Source organism: Camelus ferus, chromosome 27, assembly GCF_009834535.1.
Source record: "Camelus ferus isolate YT-003-E chromosome 27, BCGSAC_Cfer_1.0, whole genome shotgun sequence".
Classification (NCBI taxonomy): Eukaryota; Metazoa; Chordata; class Mammalia; order Artiodactyla; family Camelidae; genus Camelus; species Camelus ferus.
The window spans coordinates 11,712,734-11,734,172 of record NC_045722.1 but is presented as its reverse complement, the minus strand read 5'-3'; the positions used below and the strand labels follow the sequence as shown (position 1 = coordinate 11,734,172).

General features: G+C 40.4%; 1 protein-coding gene across 2 annotated transcripts in view; it reads left to right on the top strand.

Annotated features, from left to right (window-relative positions):
* TICRR (TOPBP1 interacting checkpoint and replication regulator) overlaps positions 1 to 21,268 on the top strand; it is a 36,094-nt gene extending 14,826 nt beyond the window's left edge. Inside the window, exons 9-22 of one of the 2 annotated variants that reach the window (XM_032469435.1) lie at positions 98 to 195; positions 490 to 583; positions 678 to 757; positions 928 to 1,164; positions 1,674 to 1,767; positions 3,512 to 3,569; positions 5,603 to 5,746; positions 12,426 to 12,516; positions 13,588 to 13,649; positions 14,439 to 14,573; positions 15,195 to 15,352; positions 17,113 to 19,291; positions 19,418 to 19,540; positions 20,392 to 21,268. In XM_032469435.1, the coding sequence (XP_032325326.1) occupies positions 98 to 195; positions 490 to 583; positions 678 to 757; positions 928 to 1,164; positions 1,674 to 1,767; positions 3,512 to 3,569; positions 5,603 to 5,746; positions 12,426 to 12,516; positions 13,588 to 13,649; positions 14,439 to 14,573; positions 15,195 to 15,352; positions 17,113 to 19,291; positions 19,418 to 19,540; positions 20,392 to 20,504 (3,666 nt within the window). In that variant the 3' untranslated portion in view covers positions 20,505 to 21,268. Of the gene's footprint in view, positions 1 to 97; positions 196 to 489; positions 584 to 677; positions 758 to 927; positions 1,165 to 1,673; positions 1,768 to 3,511; positions 3,570 to 5,602; positions 5,747 to 12,425; positions 12,517 to 13,587; positions 13,650 to 14,438; positions 14,574 to 15,194; positions 15,353 to 17,112; positions 19,541 to 20,391 lie in introns of both variants that reach the window. The other variant, XM_032469434.1, reaches the window with a different exon arrangement.
* The last annotated feature ends 171 nt before the right edge of the window (positions 21,269 to 21,439 follow it).

The following is a 21,439-nucleotide window of genomic DNA, read 5'->3' as shown; positions in this document are numbered from 1 at the left end:
AAAGGGGGGATGTAATTCCCTTCTTAGAGCATTAGCTGTGAAGAAATTAGAAATAATAAATAACGTAATATTCTGTGTAATAATTTTGTATTTGCAGATGAACTGCCTACATCAAGTGAAAAACAGCCTCTTAAAAACTAGCAAAAGTCTTCGACAGAATGTAGGAAAACTGAATAAGGAAGACAAAGTGAGAGAGTAAGTAACTACTTTTTTTAAAATCATTACTCCAAACAAAGCTAAAATTTGTTTGTATCAGTTTAAAATAGATTGCCAATTGCTCAAAGAGGCTTTTGTAGCTGATTCTTTCTGAAGTTCTAATGTGCAGTTTGTCACCTGTTTACCTAATAACAATATCATTATTTGGAGAAAGCAATGGCTTTTGTCCTTTTTGATTGTTATTTACAAATAGATCTATGCATAAAGAAGAAACTTTAATTTCAGTTAGGTAACACTGCAAGTAGGTATGACCAAGTATTTTTTTCTCTCAAGGTGCCAGCTTCAGGTATTTATTCGTTTGGAGATGTGTCTGCAGTGCCCTTCAATACATGAAAACATAGATGATATGGAGCAAGTAGTGGAGGAGGCAAGTATACTGCTTAGTGCCACTAGGAATATGCTATAGATGCTTGCAGCTTCCCTGCAGAGGCCATGTAGTAATCTTCTAAATTCTTGTTCAGGTGACAGATCTGCTGCGCATGGTGTATTTAACTGAAGACTCAGCATACCTAGCAAAGTTCCTGGAGGAAATTTTGGGATTGTAAGTTTGATGATTACTAATGGAAATTTAAAATGATTTTACCAAGAACTACATAGGGTGTTGCCTCAGAATTATGGAATTGTTAGGACTGTTTCTCATGTTGGATGGGAAGGGAGTAGAGAGGTGGAATGGTGACTGTCTGTTCCATGTTTAACCAATCTGTTCCACAGGTATATTGACTCAATCCCAAAGACACTTGGAAATCTTTACAACAGCCTAGGGTTTGCGATTCCTCAGAAGCTGGCTGCTGTCCTTCCTACAGATTTTTTCAGTGATGACGCCATGACACAGGAGAGCAAATCACCCCTTTCTGTGCCTCTTACATCAAGTGCTCATAGATCAGCATCGGGTGGCACTGAATCTGACCAACTGGAGGAGATTCGTACCAGATCAGCTAAGAAGAGAAGGTAGGAGCCCAAGGAATTAAATTACTTGCACTGTTACAATTCTGACATAGGGCATGTTGAAGCCATAGTCTAGTTATCTTTGTCTATAATTTTTTGAACTAATATTTACCCTTCTGTCTGAATCACAGAAGCCAGTTATTGGAGTTCCTAACAAGGAGCATCTGGCACTCTTTATATTATCTGGGGAACATATAGTATGTATTGTGTAGTCCACAGTGCCCTTCTTGACAGTCCACGTGGGGTCTCCAAGAACTAGGAGCCTTCCATGAGATAAGCTTAGAGTTTCAGCTTTTTATATTTTCCATGATGCTTTATTGTTTCATAACAATATAAATCTATAGTAGTTACTCTCAGAAATTCTAGAGTTGGCTTGTTTTGCTGTTAGTTCAGGCCCACCTCATGATAACTGACTTTTATTTAAGTGTTTTGTTTCAAAATTTAATTCCATTCTAATCTATTTGTAACCTGTATCGAGTGTATATTGACTTGTTTCTTTCTATTTTTAAAAGGAAAAATGCAATAAGACATAAAAGTATTGCAGAGGTTTCACAAAATCTTCGACAAATTGAAATTCCCAAAGTGTCCAAGAGAGCTACAAAAAACGTGAGTCATTTCCAGGAAATGAGAAATGGTACTACCAGAGTTCTTCCTTTGTGCATGAGTTCATACAATAAATAATGAAAGACATTGTCTTTACTTTTAAGAAGCAGACATTGGAGGATACAGAAATAAAATTAGGATGAAAAATAATATGAAAACAAATATATGTATGTATATGTATGATTGAACTATTATGCTGTACACCAGAAATAGACACAGCATTGTCAACTGACTATACTTCAATTGAAAAAAAAAATCTCTTAACCCCACAAAAAGAAAAAAAGAAAATTAGGTATCTCTATGAATGTATATACAACTGTATGGAGTAAAGAAATAAAAATTTGTTAAGATTAATCATTTTACACAAAAATGTGACAGAAGTAATATTTTTTAAAAAGTTAGGAATCAATAAGTTAATTCAAAACCTTTAAGGTAGTTTAAAAAACTCATGAAATAATAACTAACATAAGCAAAGAGGCCATTGAAAAATAATGTACAATCACAATAGGACTTTGTGTACCAAAAAGTAGTTTTCAGTACATACGTTTTACTTCAATAACTAGTTAAAAAAAAAAAACTCTCATGAAGCCAGGTGGTAATTATTTTTCTGCGGCAGTAGATGTTAGGACTTGCCTGGTTGCAAAACAATCCAGCTGTAGTCTACATTAAGTAGAATTAATGTCTTACTAAGGGAGGAAGAAAGACAAAGAATGTGTTGAAACTTTTAAACTGCATGAATTATGGAAAGAGTTAAAATTCTTTGAGAACTAGCTCTAGAAGCATTAATCATTATAATAGTGTTTTGCTCTGTTTCTGGAGACTTATAGCTGTCTTTAGAACTGGAGGTGGGATTTCTGTTAAAGAATTTAGTGGTCACTTTCTTACTATATTTTAATACATGGAAGTGAATTAGACACAAATCTTAAGTACCTTGGAGATTTTGTTTGAAGAGTGTGAAGTCCAAAAGGTGTCAGACCACCTTTCTCACTAGAATTTACACAATTTGTAGCCCTTTCTAGCACTTCTTTTTGAAAACTTCTGTTTCTGATTGGCCACGAAAAAAGTTTACTTCTTTAAAATCAGATTTACTGAGATCAGGATTTGATTTTGGCTAACAAAGAATACCATTTATTAAGTTTCTGCTCCTATATGGCAGTTCATTCTTCAATTATTACTGTGGCATAATTGAAAAAAACAACAACAAAAATCTTTAAAAACAATTCTGTTGTTAAGATGCTATTTGAGTTTAGGCACTTGAATCCTCTACTATGATAGCAAAAAATAGCAGTTTAATACAGAGAATTCCTAAGGATATAGCCATCCTCTAATTAATTTATATGGTTTTTCCTCTTTTTTTTTTAGTTATAAGAGGTATACATAAACATCATTTAAAAATTGAAATTATATAAAGTTAAATGTTAGTGCCTCTTCAGCATCCATTCTTCAGAGGTAATCATTGATGACCCTATGTGTAGTATATTCCCAGGCCGTTTTTGTGTATTTTACAACTATTTATGTTACAGATTCCTACAAGTGGAATTGCAAGGATCAAAGTGTCTCATGTAGAATTTTTATTCTTTTATTTTAAATGAATGCCTGTTTAAATTTTGGGGGTAGAGGGAGGTTATAGCTCAGTGGTAGAGTGTTTGCCTCGCATGCACGAGGTCCTGGGTTCAGTCCCCAGTACTGCCATTTAAAAAAAATTTTTTTTTAAGTAATTTCCTTACTGGATTTTCTTGTGTTTCAGGAGAATTCTCACCCTACTCTTCAGCAGCCTCCACTCCCAGTAAAAGACACAGTACATGGTATACTTGTTTTCTTGCTGTACACAATGACAAATTTATTTTGATTGCATGTATTTAAGCAGTTGCATGTGGTTAAAAGTTACAGTTTTGTATAATTGTTAATGAAATACGTCCAAATACCATGTGCTAGAGGAGTAAGATGTTTGCATGATCTCAAAATACTGCATTTTGCAAAATAGCTGGCCTGAAATATTTTTCAAAAACACCATTAACATGAAAGCCAAAAAAGAAAAGAGGCAGAGGAACTGTTTTGTATGAAAGGAGTGTGACATTAATGCACTACATAATCCCTACATGGATCTAGATTTAGGGGGTTAGGGGGAAGCTATAAAGGATATTACTGAGATGATGAGAGAAGTTTGAAGATGGATTACATAATATGCTCTTGTTCTTAGGCATTACATGCTGAAATACAAGAAACTGAAGAGTTGTGATGCCTACAACTTACTCTGCAGCATTCAGGGGTGGGCAGTTGTGTAAATGTAGCAAGGTCTGGGGAGAAAACAAATTTTGACAGTTGGTGAATTTTAGTGACAACTCTGTTGTATTATTCCTTGAAATTTTCTATAGATATTAAACTTTTCAGAAACTTCAAATCAAATTTGCCTGTCAGGTTATGAATCAGTTTCATAGACAACCTAAGGCAGGTAACAGAGACTTTTATAATGGAGACAGAGAAACGTTTTTCAAAACTTTGGTGTGCATTGTTGGTGTCCTTAATGTTAATGTTTATATTGTTGATGGATAAACATAAGGGCTTCTCCCAGTTTGTGGAACCTGATTTATTTGGTTTTTATTTAAGTGACTTGCTCTTAGAAGAATTTTTTAACCTTTGGTAAATTTTTGAGTAGCCTCCTCTAGGCCGTCTTGCTTACGCTTAAGATGGCTGTCCTGCTAGCTTTGTCAAGTATTTCTTGACTCTTCAGCTATTTTTCCTAACTTTGAGTTTAGATGGTTATAACTCTCTTGCTCTGGAGTTAGGAAGAGGATTTAAAATACAGCAGTTCCCCCCTTATCCACAGGGTTTATGTTTTAAGACCCCTAGTGGATGCCTGAAACTGCAGATAGTACCAAACCCAATACACACTATGTTTTTTCCTATACATACATACCTATGATAAAGTTTAATTTATAAATTAGGCACAGTAAAAACTAACAATACCTAATTAACAAAATAGAACAGTTATAACATACTATAATAAAAGTTATGTGAATGTGGTCTCTTGCTTTCAAAATATCTGGTACAAATTTAAGGCCTTTTCCATCTTAACTAAGCACTTCTCATGCACTGTTGCCATAATTTATGCAGTTTTGAAGTGTGACAGCAAAACTAGCACGTATTTTTCCTTCACAATTTCACAGATAAATGATTCATTCCTACCATAGGTCTTAGCAACCTCAGCATACGGTTTTTTCCTTAGGAAACTTTTCACTTAATGGAAGCACTTTACAACTTCTCTTCAGCATATCTGAATTGCCAGCATCACTACTTTTGTGCTTTGGGGCACAAGAAGTGTTTTAAGTAAAAGAAAGTTTACTTAAACACAGCACTGCCGTCACAGCCGATCTGATAATCCTGCTAAGTGACGAACAGGTGTTATACACTGGACGGAGGGATGATTCATGCTTTGGGTGGGACCGAGCAGGACGGTATAAGATTTCATCACGCTACTCAGAAAGGCACACGATTAAAAATTTAGAAATTGTTTATTCTTGGAATTTTTCCATTTAATATTTTTAGACTGTGGTTGACTGCAGGTAACTGAAACTGTGGCAAGCGAAACCACAGATAAGGAGGGACTACTGTAACCCAGCAAATTAGTAAAATACACAAAAGAAGAAGAATGAAACCTCTGGAATTGAAAAGAACAGTTTTCCTAGTTGAGGCTGAATACAAATCCTGTTAGTAAATATGAATATAGCAATCAGTCTGTAGAATAGTTTCCTCAAGCAAATTCTGTTTTGGGTATCTTTCTTCTCCCAGATATGGCATTTATTAATGATAATATTTGACTTTTTAAAAATGCTTTTAGAAGTGACCAAAGTTCGAAGAAATCTCTTCAACCAGGAAATGATTTCTCCTTCAAAGAGAATAAAGCGGGGGTTACCTAGAAGCCATTCTGTGTCAGCTGTAGAAGGTCTGGAGCATAAACTTGACAACTTCAAGAGCACCAAAGGTACTAAATTTTAGTGTAACCAAGAGAAGGGGGTTCTTGAACCCAAACCAGTCCTCATTTATACACAAGATTTTGTGTAGACATGTTTTTAATTCTCAGGCATATGCCTAGAAATGAAATTACTGGATCATATGGTAACTATATGTTTAACTTTTTGAGGAATTACCAAATTGTAGTCCAAAGTGGCTAAACAATTTTACATTCCCACTCCAGTGTATGAGGGTTCTAATTTCTCCACATCTTGCCATCACCTTTCAATTGTCCTTTTTTTGATTCTACTAATTCTAGTGGGTGTGAGGTGGTATTCCTTGAAGACTAATGTGGAGCATCTTTTCTTGTGCTCACTGGCCATTTGTATATCTTCTTTGGAGAAATCTTTGCCCATTTTAAAATTGGGTTGTTTGTCTTTTTACTGTTGAGTTGTAAGAGTTTATATTTTCTAGATACTAGTCTCTTACTAGATATATGATTTGCAAATATTTTTTCCCAATATGTGGGTTGTCCTTTCACTTTCTTGATAGTGTCCTTTTGATACACAGACTGTTTTTAATTGTTAGTGTCATAGCTAAAAATCCATTACTTGATCCAATAGTTTAAACTCTTATATTTAGGTCTTTGATTCATTTTGAGTTAGTTTTTGTATATTATATAGTGTCATTCTTGTATGTAGCTATCTGGCTGTGCCGGCCCCACGTGTAGAAAAGACTATTCTTTGCTCATTGAATTGTCTTAGCATCCTGGTCAAGTTGTTACAGTGTTAATTCTTTTTTATTTTTATTTATTTATTTATTTTAATGTAATAACACCATGTTCTTTTTTTTTTTTTTTCATTGTCACATTTTTTTTTCGCTATGAGCTACAACCAGATCTTGTATATTTTTCCCTGTGCTATACAGTATAATCTTGTTTATCTATTCTGCATTTTAAAATCCCAGTCTGTCCCTTCCCACCCCCTAGTGTTAATTCTTTTTTAAATGTCAGGTAGAATTCAGCAGTGAAGCCTTCTGGGCCTGGGTATTTCGTTGTCAGAAGCTTTTTGATAACCAATTTCATCTTTTTACTTGTTACAGGTTTATCCAAATTTTCTATTTCTTCTTGAGTCTGTTTGCAGTAGTTTGTGTCTTTCTAGGAATTTATCCATTTCATCTACGTTTTCTAATTTGCTGTTTTACAGTTGTTCTTAGTATTCCCTTACAATTCTTTTTATTTCTGTAAGGTTGGTATTTATATTCCCTTTTTTGTAGTAGTTTGAGTGTTCCGTCTTTTTTCTTGGTCATTCTAGCTAAAGGTTTGTCAATGTAAAGGTCTTTTCAAAGAAGCAGCTTTTAGTTTCATTGATTTTTTTCTATTGTTTTTATTATTTCCTTCCCTCTGCTTGCTTTGGTGTTAGCTTGATCTTTTTCAGTTTTTTAATGAGGTTTTGTTATTATTAATTTTTTTTAATGCAGACTTCTTTTTTTAATACAGGCGTTTATAGGTACAAATTCCCCTCTAAGCACTGCTTTAGTTGCATCCTGTAAGTTTTGGTATGTTGTGGTTTTCAATTTCATCATCTCCAAATATTTTCTAGTTTCCCTTGTGATTTCTTTTTTGATCCATTGGTTGTTTAGGAGTGTGTTAATTTTCACATATTTGTGAGTTTCCCAAATTTCCTTCTGTTACTAATTTCTATTTCATTCCATTATAGTTGGAGAACATACTGTGTATGATTTCAGCCTTTTTAAATTTTTCAAGACTTGTTAACACTTGGCCTGTTTTGGAGAATATTCTATGTGTGCTTGAGAAGAATGTGTATTCTGCTCCTGTTGGGTAGAATGTCCTATAGATGTCTGTTAAGTCTGGTTGGTTTATGGTGTTATTCAAGTTTTCTGTTTCCTTGTTGATCTTCTGTATAACTGTTCCATCCATTATTGAAAGTTGAGTATTAAAGTTTCCAACTATTATTGTTGACTTACCTATTTTTTTCCTTCAATTATGTCAGTTTTTTGCTTCATATATTTTGGGTCCCTATTGTTAGGTGTGTATATATTTATAATTGTATCTACTTGATGGATTGAACTTCTTTTTAATCAATATATACTGTACTTTGTCTTTTGTAACCTTTTTTGATTTAAAGTCTATTTTGTTTTATAATAGCATAGCCATGCCAGCCCTCTTTTGCACAAAATATCTTTTTCTGTCCTTTCACTTTCAACCTCATTGTGTCTTTGTAGTGAAAGTGAGCCTGTAAACAACATATAGTTGGTCTATATTTACAAAAAAAAAACCCTTCTGCCAATTTCTGGTTTTTAATTGGAACACTTAATCCATATACATTTAATTAATTACTGATGAGAAAGGACTTTTGCCATTTTCTATTTATTTTTTAGATACCTTACACCTCTTCTGTTCTTCCACTTCTGCATTACTGCCTTTTGTGCATTTAGCTGATTTTTTTTGTAGTGTACCATTTTGATTCCCATCATCTTTCTTTTTCTGTATATTTTCTAATTATTTTCTTAATGATTACCTCAGAGAGTAAAATTAATATCTTAAACTTAAAACTTATTGAATAATACCAGCTTAGTTTCAGTAGTATGCACCCTGTTTCTATATATTTCCATCATATTTAGCAAGTTTTCAACCATTATTTCTTCAATTTTTTTTCTGCCCTTTTTTCTCTTCTAGGACTCGAATATTTGTATGTTCTTGATGGTGTCCCACAGGTCCCTCAGGTTTTGTTCATTTTTCTTCATCCTTTTTTCTTTCTGCTCAGACTAGATAACATTGATTGCCTTATGTTCAAGTTTACTGATTCTTCTGCCTGCTTGGATATGAAGTTGAACCCCTCTAGCAAATTTTTCATTTCAGTTATTGTACTTTTTATCTCTAAAACTCTGTTTGGTTCTTCTTTACAATTTCTATCACCTGTTTGATATTCTCATTTGTTCATACATTTTTTTCCCCCGAATTTAGTTTTTTGTTCATGGTTTCCTTGAGCTCACTGAGCATATTCAGAATATTGTTAACTCTGGAAATCAGGTTCTCCCACTTCTGAGGGGATTGCTGATCTTTGCTTACTGAGGGCTGTCCATTTGTGCCTTTTCTGAACTATTTTTACAAAGTGTGTATACCTTGTTGTGTGGTAACTGAAGTTTCTGTTCTGTTAATCTCTGTGGTTAGCCAGTGACCTGATAAAGATTCCCTTAAATGTCTGGCTCCAAAAAGGAAAAAACAAAAAGGTGTTCCAGTCCCTTAAATCTTCTGATAGGTGGCAGTTGGGGGAAGCTGCTGCAATGGGAGAGAGCAGAAACCAAGGCAAGTGTCTGCACCGGCCCCACTGGGCTCCACTCTCCAGGGCACGCTGACTGAAGCACATAACCCCAAATTTCGAAGACAGGATTCCCACTGTCTGCCCTGCCACCAGCCAGCTGCTCCTAGAATGTGGACCCCTGTCCCCACAGCTGCAGTGGGGCTGAGGAAAGGAGGACAGTAGCTGGTTTGTGCACGTCATTCCCTTGACTGAGGATCAGACTCTCCCTTCATCAAGCACCTCCCTGATTGTCACAGTGTCCAGTTAGGTTCCAGAGTTCCAAAACAGTTTATTCTGATCATTTATTTCCTAGTTTACTAGTTTTAGTGGCGAGATCAAACCCTAGAGCTTCCTATTTCACCATTTTGTGTGATACCACTTTCCCTGGGGATTACAATTAGTATCATAATTTGTCTAGTTCAGATTAATACCAATTTAATTTCAGGAGTACAAAAACTTTGCTCCTGTGTAGTTAGATTTTCCTTCCCCTTTCTTTCTGCTATATTGTCATACAGATTACATCTTTATACATTGTATGCCCATCAGCACAGATTTATAATCATTGCTTTCATTGCTTTATCTTTAACTCAAAGGAGAAAGAATTACAAACAAAAATAGTGTTATTCTGTTGTTTGCATTTATATATAGAGTTACCTTTACCAGTGCTCTTTAATTCTTCACGTGGATTCACCTCTCCAGTGCCCTTTCCTTTCATCCTGAAGGACTCCCTGCAGTCTTGTACTTGTTGGGCTGGTCTGCTAACGTCTCATTCCCAGTGTTGGTTTTTGTTGTTGTTGTTGGGGGCGGGGTGTGTGTGGTGATTTCTCCTTAATGTTTGAATAATTTTACAAGATACAGAATTCTTGGTTGAGTCTTTTTTCTTTCAGCACTTTGATTACATCATCACAGTATCTTTTTGTTATTCTATATTTCTGATGAGAGATCAGCTGTTAATCTTATTGAGGATTCCTTGTACATGATGGATCGCTGCTTTCTTGATTCTTTCAAGATTCTCTTTTCCCTTCTGACTTCTAACAGTTTGATTATGATTTGTCTAGTGTTGGTCTCTTTGACTTTATCCTGCTTGGGTTTATTGAGCTTCTTGGATATGTAATGTCTTTCATCAAACATGGGAAGTTTTCAGCCAGCATTTCTTCAAATATTTTTTCTGCCACTTTCTCTCATCTCCTTCTGGGACTTCTACTATGTCTATGTCGTTACGCTTGATTGTGTCCCATAGGTGTCTGAGACTCTGTTCATTTTTCTTCATTCTTTTTTCTTTCTGTCCCTCAGATTGAATAATCTCAATTACTTCACATTTGTTGATTATTTCTTCTACCACCTTGGATCAACTTCTGGGCCCTCTAATGAATATTTCATTTTAGATAATGTACCTTTTAGCTTTAGAATTTCTTTTTTTTTTTAAATGATTTCTGTCTCTTTATTGATATTCTCTATTTGGCCAGTTATCAGGCTCATATTTCCTTTAGTTCTTTAGAGGTTTTTTGTTAAGTTCTTTGAACATATTTCCGATAGCTAATTTAAAGTCTTGGGCTAATAAATCCAATGTCTGGACTTCCTCAGGGATGCTTTTAATTGAATGATTTTTTTCCCCTGTGTATAAGCCATGCTTTCTAATTCCTCGTCTCATATCTTTTGCTGACAACTGGCCATTTTAAATAATATAATGAGTCAACTCTGACAATCAGACCTCTCCTGCTTCCTAGCAGGGTTTGTTATTAACTGTTACTGCCTTTGTTTATTTTCCTGAACGAAATTTTTTTTCTTAAGTTAAAATTATTTATTTTGTGGGGGGAGGTAATTAGGTTTATTTATTTGTTTGTTTGTTTTTAATGAAGGTACTGAAGAATGAACCTTGTGCATTCTTTTTTTTTTTCTTTTTAACTTTTTTTTTATTGAGTTATAGTCATTTTACAGTGTTGTGTCAAACAGGACCTCATGCATTCTAAGCAAGTATTCTGTCATGTGCAGCCGCCAAGGTCTCTGCTTGCGTAGCTTAGTGGTCAGTTAAGGGTTGGACAGAGATTTTCTTATATGCCTTTGCTGAGGGGCCCTGTGTGTGCATTGGCCCATGTCTTCAGTACTCAGCTACACATTTTACAGCTCTACTTTCTGTTTTCCAGAGCCTCAAGGTCAGCTAAAGGTGACAGCTGAGGGCCTTCTTGGGTCCATCCTGGCATGCACATGGCCCTACAGCACATTGACTTTTCTGACACACTCCTGGGAACCTAAGTTAGCAGAGTCCCCTATGGACATCTCATTCCCCAGTTTTCCCATCTAAACTTTTGGTCAGCTTATTGTTTGCCCCAAGTGTTATCACCACCTCAAGCAGCTGTGATGTTGACAATTGCTGCTGATTGTTTTCAGTAAATGCTCCCTGGGAAAAGGTTGTTTGCGCTTGGTGAGTTCTGAGTCAGAGTCAGGTCAAATACAGAGAGGCCTTTTGAGTGGCATTTTCCAGGGAAACGCCACATAGGAAATAATGACAGTTATCTGGGAATGAGGCTTTGGAGGAGCTTGGACCCCATTCTGCCCCATCCAGAGGCTCCTGGACTGTTGGTTTTTGCTGTAATTGTGGGCTCTTAAGGCTACCATGGGGCTGGGAACAGGAGGTTGGGACTGGAGCAAGTTAAAGTTCCACAGAGCTTGCTATTCTTAATGAGATTCAGCTGTTTTGTTGAGTGACTACTCCCTGGATTGTTGCAAACTGGTTAAATTTCCAAAGTTCTGGAAAATTTGATTTTGACCATTTTTGCCAATGTTCTCATTCCTTTTATGGAGGAGAATTTTTTCAGAGGTCCTTACTCAACATTCTTGATGACATCACTCTTTTAGTCATTTTTATCTTCCTTAAAACCAGTCCTCCCATGAGAAGCTTGTCTATCTACCTTGTTGAGAAAATTTATGCCAGCTAGATTTATCTTTATATTAAATATCTTAACATTGCATGGCATATCACCATTTTCATCTACTTTATTTCATTTAATCATAAATAAAAGAACCATCAACTAGGTAGACAGATGTTGTAATAAGTCAGCATTTTTCATTTTTTCAGGGTTATTATTTTTAAATCTTAGAATATTTTACATTGACTTATTATTAAACTCTAATAGTGCTGATACACTGTTGTATCATGTTAAATTGAGTGCTATTATTACACCTTGGTCCAAAAGAATTAACTTAGCATGCAAGAGTACTGGTTCAATCCCCAGTATCCATTTAAAAAAAGAGAGAGAGAGATAATCAAAAAACCTTTAAGAGCCCCTCTAGCTAAGTTATAAACCATATTTAAGTTCTAACTGCTCCCTTTGCCTTGCTTCTCCTCCTTGATAAGATTAAGTGAAATATATATTGTTTACATTTTAGGTTATCGCAAGCTGCTGACTAAGAGTGTGGCTGAGACTCCAGTACATAAGCAAATCTCCAGAAGATTGCTTCATAGACAAATTAAGGGCAGGTGAGCAAGCAACATCCTTGTCTAGCTTCTTCATACACCCACACAGCCTCCTTGATGATCTTGTGGGCCACCGTTTCCCTTCTCATGACCTTCATGACTCAAGTCTTAACTGTGTTGCTTATAACCAAAGACAGACATTCCATAAACTCTTTGCAGGTTGGAGAACCATACAGGACATATGCTTTGTGTCTGTTTTCTTTCACTTGACGTAATTGTTTTGAGATTTATCCATGTTGTTGCATATATCACTAGTTCATTCCATTTTATTGCTGAGCAGTATTCCATTGAATGGATATTCCACAATTTAAAAATCTGCTCGTGTGTTGACAGAGGGAAGGAGGGAGTCTCACTGCCAGGCAAGGCTGGAGGTCTAGGATCCCAACTTGGCCTGTTCAGGCAGGTGTGTGATATGGGACCAGTTTCCATAACATTTGGTTTGGAGTAGGGCAGTTCTTGCCTGAAAGTTGGTCTTGCTTGGGTGCCCCTTTCCTGCTTTGGCTGGAGAGAGCTAGCTTTCCTTACGGCAGTTTTTGCCTGCACTTCTTGGTGTTTTGGGGTTTTCAGCTTCTTCAGCACCCAATCCAGGATCTTTGAAGCAAAAAGGATACTCCGGGAGCTCACTGCCTTGTCTCACCTTAGTCCTGAGGTCCCAAGCCTCTTCTCTCCACCTTTGAGAGTCTTCTGTTTACTTTATATATAACGTCCAGGGTTCGTAGCTGTACATAAGATTAGGGAGAAGTGCGTCTACTCCTTGTCAGGGCTCCATCTGGACATTATTTGTGTGCGGAGTTTACACACTTGTGCAAATTCATCTACAGGGTAAATTGCAAGAAGTAAAATTTGTGGGTCAGAAGATACACATATTTTTAATTTTGTTGGTGTAAAACTGCTTTCCAAAAAAAAGTTCTAACCATTTCACTCTGGACGTAATGTGTGAGAGTGCTTGCCAGCAGTGGTGTCATTAAGACCACGTGTGGTCTCTGTTACCTTGTGAGGTGAGAAGCTGTATCTCTTTGATACATGTTGATTACAAGTGATGTTGAATAATTCTTGTGCTTGTTGTTCCTCAAGATCAGCTGATCCTGGTCCTGATATTAATGTTGTTGAAGAGTCCCCAGAAAAAGGAGAAAATGGTATTACCTACTTTTGTTTTTGTGCTTTACCTACTTTCTGTGAAAGCTTTTCTGTTCTTGTGTTATTGCTCAGCATATCCTAAGATATTTTGCAGACATTATGATAGCTCTGGGCCCACAGTGTACACTAGTAAATATTTATTGGTGAGTGGTCTTTTACACAGAATGTACTGGACAGTTTCTGGAGAAGAAATATTTTTAAACGGTAGAAATGGGATTCAGAATGAAAACTAAATTACTATGTTAATATAAAGTACTGTGGCTTATTTTTAAACTATACATGATGAAGGAGGGGTTTCCAAACACTAGCTTATTTTTTTAAATCAGGTAGTTTGTTTATTGTAGGAAAACCAGAAAACAGAGAGAAGACAAAATTTTAATTATCACTTGGTAATCCCATAACTCAGAAATACTTTGTTAACATTTAGCTTTAATAATATAGGTGTTGTTCCTATATAAATATATGTAACATAAATATGAGAGCTGTGATTTTTAAGTTTTTTAAATTTTTAACAGAAGTCACAGTATACTTTACAAATCTTTTTCCACTCTACATCATGCTTAAGGGCAGCAGATTATGAGACTTGTGCAGGTTACAGACTGGTGGATTGGTGTTTTTTGTGCTTTGTTGGTGTCACCTCTTATATCCCCCTTAGCTTTGTCACAACACTTCAGAGATCTCAAAGCTAATAGCTTGTCAAATTTCCATCTTGTACATGGTGTTACATGAGTGTTGCCTATTTCATATGTGGGGAAATGCCAAGCTTGCATCTCTTTCTGGTTTTGTAGAAGTAAGTTTGAGACGAAGTCCTCGAATCAAGCAGTTGTCATTCAGCAGGACAAATTCTGGTTCCTTCTACTCTGTGTCTCAACCAAAGTCTCGAAGTATCCAAAGAGTTCACTCACTCCAGCAAGTCAAGTCAGGTAACACACTTACCTGCCTGTTTCAGAGGTCCACGTGAACTTTGTGGGAAGTGTTTTTGGGAAAAGTATGAAGTTTGACATTTTCTTTCTTGACACTGGAGGAGTAGAATAGGTATATGTACATATTGGAGGTTCAGGGTGATGATGACCAGATGAAGAATCCATTGCCACCATTATCAGAGTCATCCCTTTGAGGGGCTCCTATGGTTAGTTATGCAAAGTATCTTTGTAGGTAATTCATTCATTCAAGAGGAAATACCTATAATTTCTACCACATGTTCAGATACTACAGCAAGGTGTCCTCAGGCAGAAGATGTGTTTGTATGTGCTTCATTCTTTTATCCATTATTGGCTTAGATCGTCAGATGTGTCTTTTTATATTTGTCATTGCAAATTCAATTATTTCAGTTGCCTACATCTCCTAACATAGGGGCTGGGCTTAATGTGCAGTCTTAAAATTCAGGAGAGCAGCAGTCATTGCCCTTGCTTTCATAATTAGGTGGGATTTCCCCCAGTTGCTCTAAAAAATTGTCATCTTTTTTGTATGGACTGGCTGTTTTATGAGTATTGGGAAGGCAGGAGTTGAAAGAATTAAATATTGTCACTGTTTTTGACTTGCAGACCAAAGAGAAAATTCCCTAGTCCAAAGTATTCGGTCTCCCAAGAGGCTTCTTTTCGGGGCAATGTCTGAGATGATCAGTCCCCCCGAGAAGGGTTCAGCTCAAACTAAAAGGCCTTCAAGAAACGCATTGGGTTCTGAAATACCTACAGTTTATCAGGTACAAAACTACTATGATGTTTAAAATAGTATAGTTTGGGGAACATGGAGACATGGACAAGGAAGCCCACTGAGTCCATCAGGGAAGAGAAGGTAAAAGAGATCTGAAGTGGCTGGGGTGACTCAAGTGAGTGATTACTGGGTGTATGGGGACTTACGGCAGCGGTTTGGCTGAGGCCAAGGCGGTGGTGAGAAGAGAGAAAGGTTTCATCTGCTCTCTTGGCTTCATCTACCATTTATGTTAGGCAGTACATATATATGTTTCTGAAACGTGCAGTATCGTTTTTATCTGTTGGATTGCCCACTCAACCCAGTCGCCCGTGTTAGAAACCTGGACTTCTCCCTCTCCTCGGGCTTGGCGAATCAACCGGTCCTGCCCATTTTATTGACAAACTATCTTACACCCATTCCCTCTTCTCTATCCTTGCGGTACTTGCCCTTGTTCAGTTCTGCCTGGAACAACTGAACAGCCTTTTCCCTCTCAAATCCATCCTGCCCCCAGAGGTCAGAGTGACAACTTTATGACCCCAATAGATGCTCCTCTTACCCCATCACTTTGCTTGGAGCTCTACCACATTCTTCATCTGTTAAAACTGAATATTCAAAGTTTTCCGAAAATGAAACCTGTATTCAAAAATAATTTTTGTTTGGAAACCCAAAAAAACTGCTTCGAGAATGGGGGAAGACGTGGAGGGAACTGTGGGAAAGGTTTGAAAACCACAGTTGTATAGGACAATGTTGTCTCCTCCCTGGGTAGGCAAGGGCCTCTGTGGGCTGGTCCCTGCTGGCCTGGCCGGCCTCAGCCCTCACCCCTCTCCACTTCACACTCCACCTTCCCAGCAGCCTCGGGATGCACACAACTGTCTTTGGCTTTTGTGCGTTTGCTTATACTGTTTTCTATGCCCAAAGCTCCCTCTCCCCCACTTTCCCATCTTTTCTCTTCAGGTGCTGACACTCATTCTTTAGGACATGACTTGCTATTCCTGTTCCCTGTTCCCCTCACTAGGTTAGACAGCCAGCCCTCCCTGTGCTCCCATGTTGCCTCGTGCACGCCCCTGTTGTTGCACTGGCCACACGGTATTATCATCTGTCTATACCCCACATGAAATGCCAACTAGACCAGGATTCCCCTGAGCTGATCAGATAAGACTGTATAAACGATAGGTGTCTGACCACTTTCCTGTTGGAATATTTAACTGCATTTTTGCAAGAAGGAAATTTGGGGGGGGGGTGTCCTTTCTGAGATGTTGTCTTTGTTGCTGTGCCTTAAATATCCGTATATTCCATGTTCCACCTCATCCCCCAGCCCACTCCCACACACACACTGCCTGCCACATAGTAGGTACTTACAAGCACATGTTGAATGTGGGTGAACAGCAGATGATGTGGCACCTAGAGGCTACTGTAGACGAAGATCAGAAATAGTTGTGGTGTGATATATTTAGAGACAAAGCATGTTTTAGCTGTAGTATGTGAAGTGTTAAAATTACTTGTCTAGGTGGGGAGGAAAAAAAATATTTGTCTTAGGAGAAGAAACTAACTGGATACAGTGCTTGGTGCTAGAAAAAGTGGACAAGTAAAATCTGGGTCATGTTTTGAAAGTGGAAACGTGTCACCATATGAAATCCAATTTAAGGTCATTCCTTTGGCTGACTATAAATCTCCCATTTGCCTTTTTAATCATCTTAGAGATTAATAAAACACTCTTTAGAGATACAGATTATGATGTTCAAGCACTGAAATAAGCATCTTTCTTTACAGACTCCTGAGAAGAGTTCCTGGAAATCTCCGAGCTCTTCCAAAGCTACACCAAGAAGATTCCCTCATACACCGCCAACTCCATTGTGCACCCCTGAGAGGATGCGAAAATCCCCTGCAGAAATGACCCCTGCCAAAAAGGTCATTTTTAAGGAGTCCATAAAAGACTCCTCACACAGCTGGGATTCACCATCTCAACCAAAAGTCACTCCCCAGAGAAGACGCTCCCTGGCAGAAGGGGGCACCTCTCCTCTTGAAATGATACCGAGAACTCCCCAAAGGCCAGGCAGTCAGCCACCTAGGCTTTTGCAGAACTCTCCTTGGCCACGTTTGATGAATTCTAATCCAGAAAGCACCTCCTGCCCAGCAGCCCTGGTTTCGTCAGCTTCCCAGACCAGGAGTGAGTGTCTGACTCCCGTCAGATACTCTCAAACACCTCTGAGGGGAGCAGCCTCGGGGGTGCCAAGAGAAGCTGCCTTCGTGGGCACACCTCCAAACCAGAAAGGCCAGCTCCTCTGTGGCCCCGGAGCTTCTCAGGCAGAGGAGCTGGCGCAGAAGTGGAAGGATGCAGCTATCAGAACCCCAGAGAGATCAGGGAACACAACTCTGACTTGTTCCCCACCGATTTCCACAGAGAATTCTATTACCTCTCCTTTATGTGGTATTTCCAGGAAGAGTCCATTTGGGAAATTTTCTAGAGAGTCTCCTTCCCCTGGAGAACTGGATTGGAAAGAGGCCCGGCAGTCATCCAGCGTAGCCACATCTCCCTCCTGTCCTGCTCCCTCAACTCCCCTCAAAGCCTCACAGATAGCTAAATCCGACCCCCGACCCCCTCCACCCCCTTCTAAAATTGGCAAAAGGCACAGAAAGACCACTGATCCTGAAAGAAGCTTCCTGGAGGGCCAGCCTAACAGCTCTGCTGCCTGGAGGGTTGCCGTAACCGACAACCCAGTTGCCGTCACAGACACTAGAAAGAACCGGAAGGAAGTGACCCTCTCTCCTGAAAGACATAGTTACCCTGCGACTGGCTTCGCAAGTGACTGGTGTACATCCCCTCCTCTGCTTATTGCAGGAGACTCGGAGTATCTTACTCTCTTGGATGAAGCTGAGCGCCATGGCGGTGATAACTTCAGTAGTAACACTTCACCAGTGGAAGAAGGTGAGGGGTCAGGGACATTGGCTGCAGATGAGAAGCCTTCTCTGTGCAATCCGGGGATTCCTCCCTCTTCTCCTTCCTCTGAGCCCTGCTCTCCCTGGACACCCTCCTATGACCTGCGCTGCACCGCAGACAGGAGGCAGCGCCAGGCTGCTGCACAACTGGAGAATCTGCAGGCGTCAACCTGGCTCTCTGAAGCCTCTGCTAGCCCACAGACCTACGAGGTTGAGCTGGAGATGCAAGCTTCGGGCCTTCCCAAGCTTCGAATTAAAAAGATAGACCCCAGCCCTCTGTCAGAAGCTGAGCCCCTGCAAAGGGAGGAGAGCTTTCTGGGAGAGGAGAGTTCCCTCCGTGGTCTCGGCATGCCCAGGGCCAGCAAGTCCTCAGGCAAACCCGAAGCCACCTACCTGTCACCTCCCTGCCTTTGCCCCTCGCACAGCACCCCTGGCAAGAGCGGGGGACAGACCTACATCTGCCAGTCCTGTACCCCAACCCGCTGCCCCTCTAGTACCCCCTCTCCGTTTCAGACAGATGTTGGGGTTCCTTGGACACCATCCCCCAAGCACAGCGGGAAGACAACTCCGGACACAATTAAAGACTGGCCCCGGAGGAAGAGGGCGGTGGACCGCAGCCTCGGTTCCTCTGCCGGGAGGAGCGAGGTCAGCACAGAGCTTCCTGGGGCTGTGTCACTGCTGGAGCTGGAGGGAAAGGAACGAGGCCTTGAACTCAGCATCACCAAGACTGCCATCCTGGGGGATTTTGAGCTCGAGGGAGTGTGTCAGCTGCCAGACCAGTCGCCTCCAAGGGACAGTGTGCCTAAGGCCGAGGAAGCCTTCTTCTGGGGACAGTCTGGTTTGGGATCCAGGAAGAGACTGCTTTCTGCCAAGGAGGAAGCTGAGTGTCAAGCCAAAAGAGTCTGTGACAAGCAGAGAGTAGACTCTGAAGTCAGTAGGAGTGAAGAGAGGTCCCCAGGCACGGGTGTGCGACAGCTCCCCTCTGTGGCAGATGACGAGGTGTTTGTTTCAGGTGAGTTAGCTGCCTCATGGCTCTGTCCGTGGTACTGGGGAGGAGGCGGTGAGGAGATGCCTCTCAGGAAGGCTCGGGCTTCCGTCCTGCGGCTGTGGGGCTGTGCTGACTGTGCCGTCCCTTTAGGTGCCACCCCGCCTCCCGGCTGTGCCATGCGGAGCTGCCTCTCTGCCAGCGGCCTGCAGGCGCTGACCCACTCTCCGCTGCTTTTTCAGGGGAAAACGCCCTCTCAGTATAAAGACGCCAGAGGTAATTTGTTGAAGGTCCTGGAGGCTTTACCAGGATCAAACTTGAATCCTTTGGGTGACTCTCAAGTTAGCGCAGGGTTTTTATTTTTAAGAAGTTGAATCTTGGAGTCGTAGGGACTGCCCGAGTGTGGGACGGATGATTTTTATCCCTGCAGTGACATGTGCCCTTCCCAGAGAAACTCCATTATTAGGGCTTCTCTGCATCTAAACAGAAACCTCCAAATCCTACCGAATTACTTCAGCTTCTTGAAGACAGTGACAGAAGCAGGCACACAACCACTTAGTGCTCGTCTGCGGCCCCTGGGAGCTGAGGGGGGAGAGCAACGCCAGTGATAGGTGTGGAGCCAGCTGCTGCCCCTCGGGGCTTATACTCCCAAGTTTCTGTGTGTTCAGGCTGAAAGGCCTGGCTGCTGTAATCAGTCTTCAGACTAGGATTCCCCTGGACCCCACCTGGAACAGAACAGTACTGAGCCTGTTAACTACACCGGTTAGAGAGGTTTCCTGCTGCTGCTAGAAGGGAAGCGGGGGGAGTGCAGGAAGCAGGGGGTCTTCGGTGGTTCTCTTCCCTCAAGACCATGATATAAATCATGCAAAATAGCATAAACCTCACACATCTGAGACAAAAAAGAACGTGCCAACTATCAAACCGAAGTGCCACGGGTACTCTGCGTCTGCAGTTACGTGTTGCTGTCGGTGTCAGGGTGGAGAGCCTTATAGAAAGTAGAGGTAATGTTTCTGCGGGATGAGAGCCTACAAGCAATGCTGGTTTTCTTAAGTCCATCTTCACATGTAACCCTATGCAGTTCAAGCCCATTTTCTTCCTACATGCTGAGTCTTTCTGCCTTTTTCTAGATGAGGATGTGGATGTATTTCCTCCCACCACAGAAGACTCTCCTTTCAGCCGAGCATTCTCCAGGAGACGCCCCATCAGCAGAACTTATACACGGAAGAAGCTGATTAGCTAGTTAGGATGGAACTGGTTGGGGGACCTGTAACTACAAACACTACTGAGCTTGCCCAGAGCCACAAACAGTGCACTCCCCGACAGGAGAGGTTCTCTGAGAGCAGTCTTCTCTGGACGTATAAGGAATTCCAGACACATACCATAAGGGAATTCTTAGCAACGTACCCAGAAACTGGGTTCATCTGAGCCATGGCACCACTGGTCTGCTCATCATATGTAACTCTCAGCTTCCTGCACAGAAACAGGAATAACCAGGGCTTAATGGAACTGAGGAAATTTAAAGGATGAAGGTAAGGTCAGCCAGATCCCCAAGGGCACAAAGAAACTGGGGGCCTGGTCCCAAGCCTCCTTGACTGTGGTCAGCTTTCAGATTCCTACTAGAATGCCTTCAAGTTTTCAAATCCCCCTTGTGGGATCCATCCACCCCCAAGCCCAGCCCTAATCCACGATGCCTGCCCTGTGTCAGGGAAGTGGTACAGCTGGTGGTAGAACCCAGAGGCAGCCTGGGAGTCAGGAACCAAATAAGGAACTGAGACCAAGATCCCCTTCTAGCCCCACCCCAACCATGACTGTGGTAAGTCAGACCACACTGCTTCATTTGTGAGATGGGAGGACTGTTACACAGGTCCCTCGCAGAGCTGCTGTAAGCCTGGAACCCCAAGACAGAGGCAGTGCTTGGAGATGGAAGCAGCTTACACAAAGTAAAAGACTGTGTCATGGGGGCAGAATAAATGTTTTGCATTCTCTGTCTAACAATAAAATCATTTCTAGCTACTTAGCATTCAGGGTATTTCTGCATACTGTTCCAGCCTGAGCTTAACTACAACACCGGTCCAGCTCCAGTGGTTTCCGGAGCAGTCACATCTCAGCGTCTGCCCTGGAAGCCAGCCAGTCCATGGCACTGTTCCCACCATTCACAGGGAGACTCACTTGAGT